At 38.4% G+C, this 13,899-nt stretch overlaps 1 protein-coding gene across 2 annotated transcripts in view; it reads right to left on the minus strand.

The window, feature by feature from the left end:
• Positions 1–279: 279 nt before the first annotated feature.
• NLK (nemo like kinase) overlaps positions 280–13,899 on the minus strand; it is a 146,999-nt gene continuing 133,379 nt past the window's right edge. Inside the window, exons 8-12 of one of the 2 annotated variants that reach the window (XR_002174768.3) lie at positions 10,517–10,603; positions 5,182–5,380; positions 4,168–4,261; positions 2,006–2,132; positions 280–836 (exon numbers count right to left, since the gene is read on the minus strand). Coding sequence is in view for 1 of the 2 variants with exons in the window: in XM_019927061.3 (XP_019782620.1) it covers positions 2,078–2,132; positions 4,168–4,261; positions 5,182–5,380; positions 10,517–10,603 (435 nt within the window). In the remaining variant the exon portion in view is untranslated. Of the gene's footprint in view, positions 2,133–4,167; positions 4,262–5,181; positions 5,381–10,516; positions 10,604–13,899 lie in introns of both variants that reach the window. The other variant, XM_019927061.3, reaches the window with a different exon arrangement.

The raw sequence follows: 13,899 nt of genomic DNA on the forward strand, positions 1-13,899 counted from the left end.
GTTTGAAAACCACTGGATTAGACTCTAAAGTCTGGAAAGACTAAATCAAATTGCATATATTTAAACCACAATATCTTTGACATCAGTTAACTAAGTTTCCAATACGTTTTTGGCAATCTAAAGTCTGAGAAGATTAAAAAAAAACCCCACAACTAATTACCTCAAAGATTGAAATGGAAATATAAATAGGTAATGTCTCAAAACTTTGCAAATTCAGGATACAAGCTGTACTGAAGAGAAAATAAAGGAAAGGAGTTGAAATAAAACAGATGACACCTCTTTTTCAAATGTCACATTTAATGTTTTCACCACTGTACTTCAAATCTACATTGTACAAAGTGACCAGTAAGTGTGCCACGGTAATTGACCAACCTCTGAGATTGTACCTTTCACACCAGTGTCTTCTTGGGCTCTTTTGATACTAAACACGTTTCTCATTCAAGTGAATTGAAATGCTTCAGTTGGGTTGATTCTCAGGAGCCTCATAAAAAAAAAACAAAGATATTGCACCATCTTTGTTTAGTAATTCAATGTTTGTTTCTTTCACAGCAAATAATTACTTCATTGAAGTTAAAACTTCCAAACATAACTTATTAATAGTCTTCAAATTCAGCTCAGATCACTCAAGATGAAAATACTCTGCTAAATACAGATAACTTACAATAACTTTAACAGTTAATTGTCCATAACACACACCAAGGTTTTTCCTAGACCAATTTTAAGACGATCCATTAGTATTCCTTGTACAGGTGAAAAACGATCTTCAATTTTCTTGTCTTTTTATTTTTAATATAAAAGTTGGAAGGGACATTCAAGTTTCAAGTCTCCACATTGAACTTAAAAAAAAAAAAATAGTCATCATCAGCATGTGGAGGTAAACAAGCCAAGTTGTATAACTCCAGGAGGTAGAGGCCTTCAATTTGTATTCATATATACATATGCACAGAAGAATTCAGTGTTCCAACAGAAAAAAGAATTTGTCAAAAAGTAATAAGTTATTTACTACTGTGACATTTCAAGACTCCCACAGCTTTGCCTAAGGACACAAACACATTTGACATAATTCCCTATGTGCCTTTTTTTTTGTGGCTTAAATTTTTTTTAAATTTGTTTTTGTCTTTTATTTATTTTTTTTTACTGTCCAGTGCAGGAAAAGTCTCACAAAATTTCACAGACCTAAAATGTGCAAGCTAGTTCTCTCTCTATACAGCAATGTTGGGATTCTTTTGAAATTAGCCCAGAAATGAATTATTTACACACATGAAAGATGCATGCTTGGGGGTTCTTTTATGTAAGAAAGAGCAGAAAAACTTCTAATAAAAATAGATTAAATATATATATATATATTTATACTGGGTAAGGAAAACAAAAGTTTAGTCTCTCCTAGTCACAAATTCATTCTCTCTACCAACAACATTGGATTTTAGACAGCACACATCACCGTCACGGCTCTAATGAGAAGCTAATTATAGGGCTTGATCATTAGGTGGCATGCCCCTCCCCCCTCCCCCCTCCCGAGGTGCAGCCACGATCAGCTCACGTGGCTCCATGATTGGTCGCAGGCAAGGTTTCCAGATTCTTTCGTTTTAGAGAACCCCAAATTTTCAGGAATGGCTCAAATATCAAAATGTATGACTGTCCGTGTGTGTGTGTGTGTGTGTGTGTGTGTGTGTGTGTGTGTGTGTGTGTGTGTGTGTGTGTGTGTGTGTGTGTGTGTGAACAATCTCACTTCATTTTAAAAAAGAAAAACAAAACAAAACAAAAAACACAAAACCCCAAACTCCCAAATTTGGTTCAATTCTCTTTTGTTCTGAGGTGAGCCATAACAGCTGCACTAAATTCATAAAACATGTGCAACTCTGGGTAAAATATTTTTCTTCTAAAAGCACAACCACTTTACAAGATTAAAAGTCTAGTAACATTTCTAAATATTATTCATATCATACAAGTAGTGGTTGTTAATTTAAAACTTCATTAGTAAAATTACAGTACAAGCATGATTAACCTCCAGAATTGCAAATCCCAGACTCCAGTGGAAAGCTACATTACATCTTCAGTAGTACATTATCTTCCACCGTCACTCCCACACCAGAGGAGATGGGGGCATCTCAGACGGCTGAGCAACAGTGGAACTGGAAGAGAAGAGAGACACGGTGAACCGGTTGTAGCACCACAAAAGGCAACAGGGCAATTCATTACTGCCTGTTTTCCCCCTTCCTTTAAAAAAAATTGTAAAGTCCATTCCTGGATTTTTATTTGTTTCTTTTCACTTCTCTAAAGGTGCATTTGTTCCAAATTGTTCATGTAAGGATCTGTATCTGTAGTGAGGTGATATGGTACAGTAGCTAATGAGTGGGCTTGAAAGCAACACATCATTTACTAGTTGTATGACACCGAGCAAATTCCTTCATCTTTCCTCTCCTGGAAAGGGATGCTATCCACCTCATAGGATATTGTGATGAATAAATGAGATAATGTATGTTTTTCACAGTGCCTACTTCATAATATAAATGGTAGCTATTATAAAGAATAATGCCTATAAATCAGTCGGGAAGATAACCTTAAAGGATACAGAATTATCCATTTAAAAGTAGCTTCTCAAAATAAGGTGATTTTAAGTGGGGACCTATTTTGAATGAGCCTCATAAGCATTCTTTTATCAAGTTTTAATTGATAATCATTTAGCACTTGTTATCCACAGATCTGTTTTATCAGTTATTTCACATGTCTGTCTAATGTTGCCAAGATTATAGACTTGAGGGGGATGTGTGTCACTTTGCTTCCTGGGGGCCCAGGATAATGAATAACTTGCACCTGAAAGGTATTAAAACACCTAATTGACTCTTAGGGAAAAATATTAAAACAAAGTAATTTTAAACCACAGGGAAGTAAAAAGGCAACTTAATTCCTTCTTTCTACAGAAAAATACATGGAAGGAGTGAAAGTCACCTGATTTTAAAAATTATAAACAAAAATTCTTGACCTTGGTTCAATAAATTCAATCAGCTTCAACACTATATCAAGGCCAATTAAAAGGAAAGGGAAGGGAAGGGAAAGACAAGCAAGGAGGAGAGGGAAAAAGGAAAGGCAGGAAGGCAGGAAGCGTGTGGCCTCTCAGATCAAAGCCTCCCTTCGTGCTGCTCTGCATACCTGAGCCAGACCCCGTTCACCTTTTTCCTTTGCCACAGGCCCAATGATAATCTTTGTCAACAGAGGGCGCTGAAAGGGCATTGCAAGGCCTCTTTTTTTTTCCCTTGGAAGGCCCAGCTTTGGTCTACCCAAACTTTCTGGCAAGTTTCTCTCCACCTAGCAGGCTCTTTGATGGATCAGCTCTGCTCACCCCTTTTGTAAAGTTTCTTCACCATCATGCTGTGTTCCTGTGGCTCCTCTCCAAAGAGGTCCAAATCTTATTAGCCTTGGGTAGAGGGGCTTCCTCTAAGTTCTCAAGTTCTCCCTTGTTCACTCTCCCTCAGTCCAGAGGGAGTACTTGCTTTCCGCATTTGCTACTTCGGACTCTTCAGAATCCTCTTGCATGCCTTTTAGTAGTTAACCATCTTTTCCTAGTTAATGCTTGTTATTAAATTTTCCCTGTTCATATTACTGGGTGTGGTTTCTTTCTCCTGACTGGACCTTGATTGATACAAGGAGTTAGGGAAAAAGAGATGGAGAAGGTAAGGACAAAGAGAGATCAAGAGAATGACGCTTTCTAGGTTCCGAAGGAGATTTATAGCTCTATAACCAGTAAGACTTGGTTTCTCTTTAAACAGGATACACCAGCAGTCCACCTATAAAACAGAATTTTCTTGCTTGCGGTTATTATTAAGGTGGTGGGGATGGCAGTGGGAACTGAGAGGACCATGTGCAACTCCAGGACAGTGGCTGCCACGCTGCTGGCAGAGGAAGATCCCCACGTACTTGACCAGGCAGAGTAATGGGCATCTGGGGAACTGCCAAGGCAGCCACAGTGAACTGGAGCTAGTGTAAGAACAAATGCTTCCATTTTTAACATGCTTTTGACTAAACCAGAACTCACAACAGAAACTTTCTGTTGGACCTTTTATCTATGTTATCTAATCTAAATAAAACCAGAAATATGCTGAATGAGAAACTCACAATGGCATCCTTTTAATTCTAACAAGAAAGTCAGAATTACATCCATATAGTTACCTAATAAAGCTCTTAAAAGCAGCAGACTGAGGGTTGATGCAGAGAGGCACTCTGTTTCCTTTCTGCTGTTCCAAAATGAACTGATGAATAATTTCTGTGGAGAAAACAAATATCATACAACCCACGCCAATCTGCAGGCCTGGGAGCAGTGGATTCTCAGGTTAACTCTAGTCAGCATCTGAACGGCATTTCCTAGTGGTTTAGTTAAACACACATGTCATCTATCAGGCAGAATCCAGTGGAACTTTTCTGAAACCAAAATGACAGGTGCTGCTAAACGTAGGCAAAACCCCCAAAGTGCCATTACGGGGGTTGGAAACCCCATGAGTGGAAGGTGTAAAATGGTCTATAAATTTGAGAGTGACTCCACTGGGTTGGCATTATAAATGAACTCTTCTAAACTGCTGGTAATTATTGCCTTTTTGAAAATCACTTAAAAAACCTCAGTTGGTATTTAGGTACATAGTTTCAGGCTGGTCACTTTGGGGACGACTCTCTTCTAAAATGTCCTGGAGTAGACACTTAGAACCACTCAGAATTCTGGATGTCTTTACCCGGCCCCCCAGTAGGAGATCGTGTCAGGAAATTTTATGAGCAGACTATCAGAAATCCCCTTCTTGTCATCATCCAAGGAATGATTCCCTCAGTGGATGTTTATCCTTTTAAAAACTTTGCATGTTATATAAAAAAGTCCAATATGTATCATTCCATGAAATCACACTGAGTGAATACATATTAACTATACTGAGTCACACTAAGTAAGTCAGCTTTGAAAACAAGAACAAAATGTTCATCCCTCTGCCGGACCTTCCCCTGGATATAAAATCAGTGTTTTTATAACACACACAGCTTTCTTGGCATATGTGCTCCGGACAAACAGCTGTATGCAAGTTTGTAAAACAAACATATAAAGGAGCTTTGATCTCCATCCAGAGCTCAGCTTTCCACACAGCCACATAACAGAAAATGTTACCAGTCACCCCACCTGGCGGAGGGCCAAAAAAGCAAACTCACCTTTAACCTGTCGGACAGAACTGAGGTTCTTCTCAAAAGTGTCATCAAACTTGGGATTGGTGATGGGCTCAAAGTCACTGGTATAAACTCTTCCAGTAGAGGTGGAAAAGCAACATTTACACATACACGTGTGATATCGCAGTCGCCCTTCATCTAGGTAGGGGTGGGCTAAGGCATCCTTAGCGGATATTCTTTTGGACTGAAATCAAATTTAGAGACCAGCACATCAACACTGCAGATAAACATGACTGTCCACACAGGATCTTTCACGAGCCACAGTGACTGCTTTACACGGCTTATACTTAACTTATGGAACATCCTGTGTAAAGGGATAATCGCGGACGGTGAGGGTAAGACAGTAATTGAATTTGGAGGTGGGTAACATAGCAGTAGAGGGAGTATATGACGTAAGACAACAAACTACTGTGATAAACCACCATACGCTACTAGAAAGCACTTAGAAATGACCCTGCTAAGATCCTGAAAGTTCTTACCTTGAAACAGATACATGCAGGGCCCAAAATGACAAATATCTTGACATTCAAATATGTAATGCTTTGGAAGGGATATATTTACATTTAAAATAACAGTTATATTTTCTAAATATGTCTCAGCATTTAGAAGAGATGTGATCATGGTGGCAATTTTACAAAGCTCCTTGAAACTTTTATCCTCTTAGATACCAAATCAACTTGGGCAAAAGCTCTGAAAGCTGCTGGAGTAGGCATCAGCTCATGAATGGCCTGTATGCCATGTTCTGATATCCAGCCCAGGGTGAGTGTCAGCAGCCTGGGGTTTTCTGGCGCTTCAGATCAGAACACTTAATATACTAGTTTCAGGTTACATAAACCATAAACTTTTAAACTCATTTCTCCATGAAAAAAAGAAAAAAGCTGTCCCTCCTTTTAGCTCAGTGGGTATGTAAGTACTACTGAGAGAAGGTGGATTTTGATTTAAGGATGACTCAATAGTAGAGAGTAGAACACAAACTGACACTTTGCCCTGCTTATAATATGATCCAGCACTTCACATAACACAACTAAAAAAAAGAAAACCATCTGCACTCAAACCAAAAATAACTGGATCACCGCAACTGGTTCTGGTCCCCCAAGTAATAAAATGTTAAATATTTCCCATAAACCTGGATTCCCTAAAAACACCTTATCTCTGATTTTTTGCTATGCTAATGTTAAAAGGCATGTCATGACCTTTTGGGATATGATAATAACAAGAGAAAGCTGCTGTTTATCCACCATGAAGAGATGAATGTAAGCTTCACAATCCTGGTTTTGTTCCTTTTGCTACTTGTCATGTTTTGTATTTGGTGATGCAGCCCTTCTGAAGTCTGACTCACTAGCACACTTAGCAACTAAACTTTTCCTTTTCTTCCTAAATGAGTCCAACTATTCCCAGAGGTTCCACTGGGATCAAGGTCTAACACCCTGCCTGGGTCTGGGCCCCTCTCAGTCCTCAGCATCTCTGGCCAGTCTCACGTGTGGGACTGAGCTCTTTGGCTTTTGCCCACTAAATCTGGTTATTGGCCAAGTCTATTTCTGTTTCTGACTGAACATGGCTGATTGTGTCCAAACTGGTGGCAGCAGTGATTGAATCTGGGTTTTAATTTTATCATATGACCATTAAGTCACTTCTGTCAGGTGGCAGATGTCAGAAATTGGGCCCCTGTCAGCTGCCACCAGCAGATGGAATCTGGCTTCACTGTTAGTCTTTTTTGTTCGTCTGGGAACGCTGGTATTTCCTGAAATTTCAGATGCAAAGCTGAAGAGATTTTGGTGTTTTCCTAACTATGGATGGCACGCTCTGTGTTTGAATGTTCCTTGTGCACCAATATGGGGTCCTCTAAAGTGTCTTACCTAAGAGAAGCCTTTGAACAAAAAGTAAATCAAATCCCTAGCATGCAATGATCAACTTTCATTTCTCTAAACAAATTAAGGTCTCTTTGGGACTTCTGAAACACGGCTAAAGAAAGGAGACTCGTTTTTTAAGGGGTATGAACACTGAAAAGAAAAACTGTCCTGTTAAATTGAGGGAAAAAAAATCACAAAATTTCTCAGATTTAATAGTGATGTTCTTTTGAAGGAATTGATGGTGCATAATTATGTCCTCTATGTCTTAATTACATCTTGTTTAAGTAATCAACATTTGTAATAGATATGGACACTTCACTTGTTTATATCCTAGATTTTGTTACTTTATCAAAATTGGCTCTTCTAGTTCTGAATAAGTGATAAAATTTTCCATTTTACAAATATAAATGGATGTACTTCGTATACTTCTGAGGCGAGTTAATACATCATATTATGAGATCTCTTAAAATCAAATGGAGCAAACTCCTATTGCAACTGGCTTTTAGAAACAGTATCAACACATTAAAGACATAAAAAGCAATGGAAAGATGTAAAAACATTCTTCTTCCTTATGAATAAAATATTTTGGCTCTTTAGAAATTTTTGCTTGCTCAAGTTATAACTCAAAGATTAAAAAAAGCTTTAATTGGGAGTTAAAATAATACTATTACTTGATTACTAGATTACAAAGTAGGCAAAATATTTCTCTTAAACAACTTAGAAGTTTTAATATCCGGTATATAATTGTATAAGATAATTGTATACAAGATGACTCTTTGGACAAATCAGTCTGAGTTAATAGTTATAAAAATTTAAAAACACCTGTACAAATAACGCTAATACAATATTCTCATTTATATAAGTTTTAGGTTTGTTTTCTCATAAAAAGCCTAATCATTCTGAATTTGATTTTTTTTCCTACTGGTTTTGCTGGTCAGATAAACTAATATTACTCTAAGATTATGGAATTACAAATTATGTGTTAAACTAAATGAGATGAATCATAATAGGTAATGTGTTTCTAAAAAGAAATTAGTTTTTTGTATGCTACGAATCATAAAGACTTAATGAGTCAACTAAAATTTCAATCTCCTAATTCTTAATTAACAATAAGACCTTACTAACATTAATTTGAGTTAATAAATGGTCTTTGGATATATGGACAACATAATTTTAATATACCTAGGCTCTTCATTAATACAGTATTGAGTAGCCATCAATAAACAGTTAAAAAAGATGTGCAAATACCTTTGGGTTGAAGTACATATGTATTGTTTTAAAGAACGTAAAAGAATGGGTGATGATAGGAAGATGTGTATGCAAGATAACAGTGTTTTTTTGTTTGTCGAGAAAAAAGTAAATAATTGTCTAAATTCCTAATAATTATTGTTGTGCTTTAAAAATATTGCTTGTAACTGTTTACTGCCTTTACATAAATTACGGTCTCTGGAGATTTGTTTAATGTCGTCACTATTTTGAGGTAATAAAACCCTCATTTCTTTCTTCTTAATGTATCACTAACCCTCAAATTTAACAGGTTAAAACCAGAATGAAACATTCTTTAAAAATGGTATCTAGGGCTTCGCTGGTGGCGCAGTGGTTGAGAGTCCGCCTGCCGATGCAGGGGACACGGGTTTGTGCCCCGGTCCGGGAAGATCCCACATGCCGCAGAGCGGCTGGGCCTGTGAGCCATGGCCGCTGAGCCTGCGCATCCGGAGCCTGTGCTCCGCAACGGGAGGGACCACAACAGTGAGAGGCCCGCGTACCACCAAAAAAAAAAAAAAAAAAAGGTATCTATTTCTAAATGAACCCTCAGAACTAGAAAAAGAATCCTTAATATCAATCATAAACTAAATTCAGTAAGCATATGTCAGAAAAAAATTCCAGATAAATCATATCTCCTTCTTATAGATAAATCTAATTTGTAACTATGACCACACCAAAGGTTTCATTTAATTAGGTGTGACAATCCCACTGTTAAGGAATAAGGACTACATTTCACATGTAGAACTGATGTCTAAAAGGCCTCCCAGGAAATATGCGTGGTATCCGCTGTACAGTTCTGGAAATTCCAGCCTTAGAGTTCCAGCCATGAGCTCCTGGCAGGTCAGGATCATAAATAAACATGGGATCTCAGAGAAAGAGGATACCCAACAGCTGTAAGTACTGCGAGAAAAACCTGGTACAGGTGAATTACACAGTTCCTCGTTCTTAATCTAAGTGGAACTAATAAAGAAAATAACATACTTCTGACACAGAAAAGTAAATTTAACCTCAGGGACTTTAGAAAATCCTTAATGGGCAGACAGAAATTACCTCTGAAACCTGAAGTTCATGTGCCTCTAGTTTTGTCAACCATACAAAAGGTCTCTATGTATTAATCAACATCTCCTGTTAGCTACGCAGATAAACTTGTGAAATAAAATATCAAACTAATGACACTAAACCACTAGCTCATCCAGCAAATTATGTGGCTGAAACTGTCTTTAATGGCAGGAACTTGACCACAAGGAGAGACTGTGGGAACAAGAACTGCCACTTTGTCTTGCTTCCCATATCACTAAGTACCTCACTCACATGCCAAAGTAAACAAACAAAAGGAAAACAAAAACACCAACCAAACAAAAAATCCACTTTGCACCCTGAGATGTAATAAAAATAACTTGATCACTCTGCTCGGTTCTGGTCCCCCAAATAACAGAACCCTGTTTCCCACAAACCTGGACTTCCTAACAAAACATTTTTATCCCTCATCTTTGTTATGCTGACATCTGAAGATAGTTCTGACTTCTGTGGATTTAATAATCATGTGAGAAAGCTGCTGTTTTCTCATCATGAACAAACCAATGTAAACTTAACTGGTAATTTTGTGGGTATTTTTCCCCTTTAAATATCTGTTGTATTTTGTATTTGGTGACTTCCATGTACTCTCGGCAAGTAAAATTTTCTTTCCTAAATGCTTCCGTTTTTTAGTCTTCTTTGACAACAGTTATTGGCACAGATGCGAATAATGAATATTCTTTGGACAAATGAATAAACGAAGAGCTGAACTTTGCCCCAGAAGAGTCAAGTCTAGAAATGGCATTTGGAAAAGCCACCATTTCAACAACCCAGAGTAAATATTTCCTTACGCAATACAATGGGCAGATTTTTTTCAAATAATGTTAAAAAAATTTTTTTTCCTAATTCGAATTGGTGTCAAACTCCTTTTACAAATATCGAGATAAATAAGGATGGTACCGTTCCTTATCTCTCTTCACCTAGACTCTTATGTGTTAATACTCAAACTTCTGTGTGATGGGTGAGCATGATACACATGGAACTGGGGGCTGAAGTTTATCTTTTAAAAAGTCATTATTAAAAAAAAAAAGTCATTATTTACATTGCCCATCTATTCAAAGCCAGGATGTTTTTCTTAGAACACATATTTTTAATTCATTAAAAAAAATATAAAAACAAACACTACTTACTGGATCAAAGACCAACATCCTGCAAAGGAGATGAACAGCTTCATGTGTAGCCTGGCTAGACAGGGTATAAAGTACAGGAAGAGATGGCTGTGAAAAAATAAAGAATTCAAATATGCAAGTGAGTGTTTGTGTAAGTAGATATGGAATACAGCCAATTTATGACAAGGTAAGTACCCAGCTCAAAAGGTGAGTGCACATGAGTCTCGACTCAAAGGAAATGAGTATTCCCCTCATTAACCAGTCTTCAAAAGCAACAACTGTCACTGACTTTCAGTGGCATATTTTATATTGCAATGATTACCCATTGTAGGTCAGAGCACAGAAGAGCCTATGAAAAATGAAAGCTAATCCTGAAAATACGGAGCTCCTGTTAGCCTTATATCATACACGCTTTGGCAAGAAGGGAAGACCAAACACGCCCAAGGATGGGAGAAAAGAAGATTTAAAACCTTGGCTACATGCAAGTAAACTGCGCAAAGCAGGCATGTGAACTATGTCTTACGGCAACATTACCTTGCTAAAACACTAAAGGAGCCTTAGGAGACTCAGGAATTTACAGAATCTTCTAAGAAAGGATGACACCACTTTAGCACTGATTACTCACTCAATAACTGTCTTTTTTAAGTGGCAGGCATATCCACATGCCTATATCTAACCCTCTTGCACTGAGGCAGGGAGATGACTCTAATGACCTGAGAAGCCACAGAGCTTATAAAGCTTTTATTTCGCTGCTTGGAGGGTCAGGGGATGGAGCAGGTGAATGGCATCACTGCACTGTCTCTCACGCAAGTAACACTAAAAGGTCTCCTTATATCTCAATCACGGGCCTAGAATCCTACTATGATAACCACTAACATCAAGTATTTTACATATCTGCCTCCTTCCCTCAGTTAAGCCGTAGAGGAAAATTCTACAAGAACAACAAGACACCTCAGAATCATCAGGAGGTAATTATTCACCATACAGATGTTTTCTTCAGGATCAAGAGTAACAGGAGATGAGATGGGGGTTCTAGTTTACTAACTAATTAGATAAATCAACATCCTGAATCTCAGTATCCTTAAGTATAAAATGAGGAGGTTGGACTAAATGATCACTGAAGTTTACTTTAGTTCTAAAATTGCATGACACTTGATAGGATTACTATAGGTAAAAAGCATTATGTGCACAGAACCCATATATAGTTGGCATTTAAATATTTGTAGATGGGAATTTCCTGGCAGTCCAGTGGTTAGGATTCCACACTTCCACTGCAGGGGGCACAGGTTCGATCCCTGGTTGGGGAATTAAGATCCCACGTGCTGTGGGGTGCGACCAAAAACAAAAACCCCTAAAATCCATATATATATATTTGTAGACCAATTTACTACTCCTTGATGCATTTACATGTTTTCCTGCTAAAAATATGTAAATCTATGACAGCTCTGAAATTATTTGTATTAGTCAAGATAAAGGAGGGGGGGATTGTGGAGAGCGTGGGGAGAGGTTTTAACTTACAATTTACATATATTTTCCATAAGAACTTTTTTATTGTGTAAAATGAAGTAATTTGATATTCTTAAAAGATTCCGATTCTTGGTTTGACTGTGAATAGCTGTGCTTTTTTTCACTGGCTTGTGCAGGATGGCAGCCAAATTCCAGTCAGTTTTTACTGACCAAAATGTCTCTCCATAAGCAATTCTTTTCTTTCCACTCTCAAAGTGAATCTACCCCTCATCCCATTTTTGTGGTGCAGGCAGGTTATAGGGAAGGGAACACTAGAATGAGTACTAGAAGACGCGGCTTCAAATTCTAACTCTGCCATCACTAGACTCAGATAAGTCCCTTGAACCTTAGCTTTCTCATCCATTAGACTGCACAAGTACAGACCTGCTTACCTACCACCACCACTGCTGATCATCTAACATCCACCAAGTGCCAGACCCTGAGCTAGGTGCTGGGACAACAAAGATGAATAACACCTCTCTGTGGGCAAGGAAAACACATAAACAAACAGTTCCAGAGGCCACTGAATAGAGGATATAAGACAAATTAGAAGGCAAAATTTACGACTCAAGGACAACTGGGTATGGGATGGGGAGCCTGTGAAAATCAAGAGTGGATGTTTAAGGCTACCTGAAATTTTTAAAATCCACCCCCCCAATATTATCTTTCTTTACAGAAGTATACCCCAACAAATACACTAAAAATAAGCCTAAGTTTCATTTCAGCCTAAACAGTCATCTGATATGCTTTCTCCTTTCCTGTGTTTATATTATATATGCAAGTTAAAAAGAGGGACAGAGAAAAACAGTCAGTTCAGTCATGCCAGTACCTCTCTAGAATGACACCTGTTAATAATTTAGCATTGGCTCCACAGGAAAGATGCAATACTAGAAATGCTGCATTTCTAATTCCATTTTCTTCCCCTCTAATTTACCAGCCATTATGCCCGGGCAAGAGGCCCTAGATGGTATATGCCACAGTCATCGTGAGCCAACTGCAGGGTGTGGTCACCCCGGCAGCACCGGCCAGGCTGCACAGGGCCTGTTAGATATTGCTGACAGTCTTCACCCGGCAGCAGAGAAGCTGAGCTCCTCAGTCAGCAGCGTTGAGTTGCACCATGCACAGTGCACTCTAGTAAGCATTCTTGGGATTATATAAAAGAAACCCCCAATTGAAACATAAGAAGTTTGAATTGAATGAACTCTCTACCATACTCTGAGTCTCTTAACTGTAAGATAAGGTCCCTGTCAGGGGACAGGACCATTTTCACCTCAGTGAAAATACTTTACCTATTTCTGACACAATTAGCTGAGAACAATCTGAGGAATGATGAAGATCTAAACCTTGTAAGAGATGAACAAAGGGACTAAGGGCTGTTAAGATGAACTAAGGGACTAAGGGCTGTTCAATCCTACCAAAACGGCGGTGCCTCAACAAGTATCTGCCCTTAATAGGTCCCTGGGCCATGGCAGCTAAGATTTTGAGTTGTGGAAAAGAGACAGTAAGTTAAAAATGCCATATAGTGTTCTTGTCTGCCCCCCGTTTCCTGACTTTAAGGGAACCACTCCCTTTTTCACTCTCAGATCAAGTGGTTTGGCTGGGCTTGATTTCAATCTCTGAACTCCAAGGATGGGCACTTGACCCAGGCCTGGCCAATCATATGGTATATTCCCCTGAGCACCACGACTGGTTCCAGGATGGGCACACAGTTAATACAGGTCAGGAACATACAATGGAATGGATAAGCTAACACACACCTCCAATCCTTTTATCCTTATCTACCTTTATTAACTGGGATAGAAAAGACCCATTTTTTTTTTAGCTTCTCTTGCCATCTCGGAGGCCACATATCACATAGTTCTGGACAATGACATATAAGCAAAGGTTTGCTAGGCAGG

The sequence above is a fragment of the Tursiops truncatus genome, chromosome 20 (assembly GCF_011762595.2).
Source record: "Tursiops truncatus isolate mTurTru1 chromosome 20, mTurTru1.mat.Y, whole genome shotgun sequence".
Taxonomy (NCBI): domain Eukaryota; kingdom Metazoa; phylum Chordata; class Mammalia; order Artiodactyla; family Delphinidae; genus Tursiops; species Tursiops truncatus.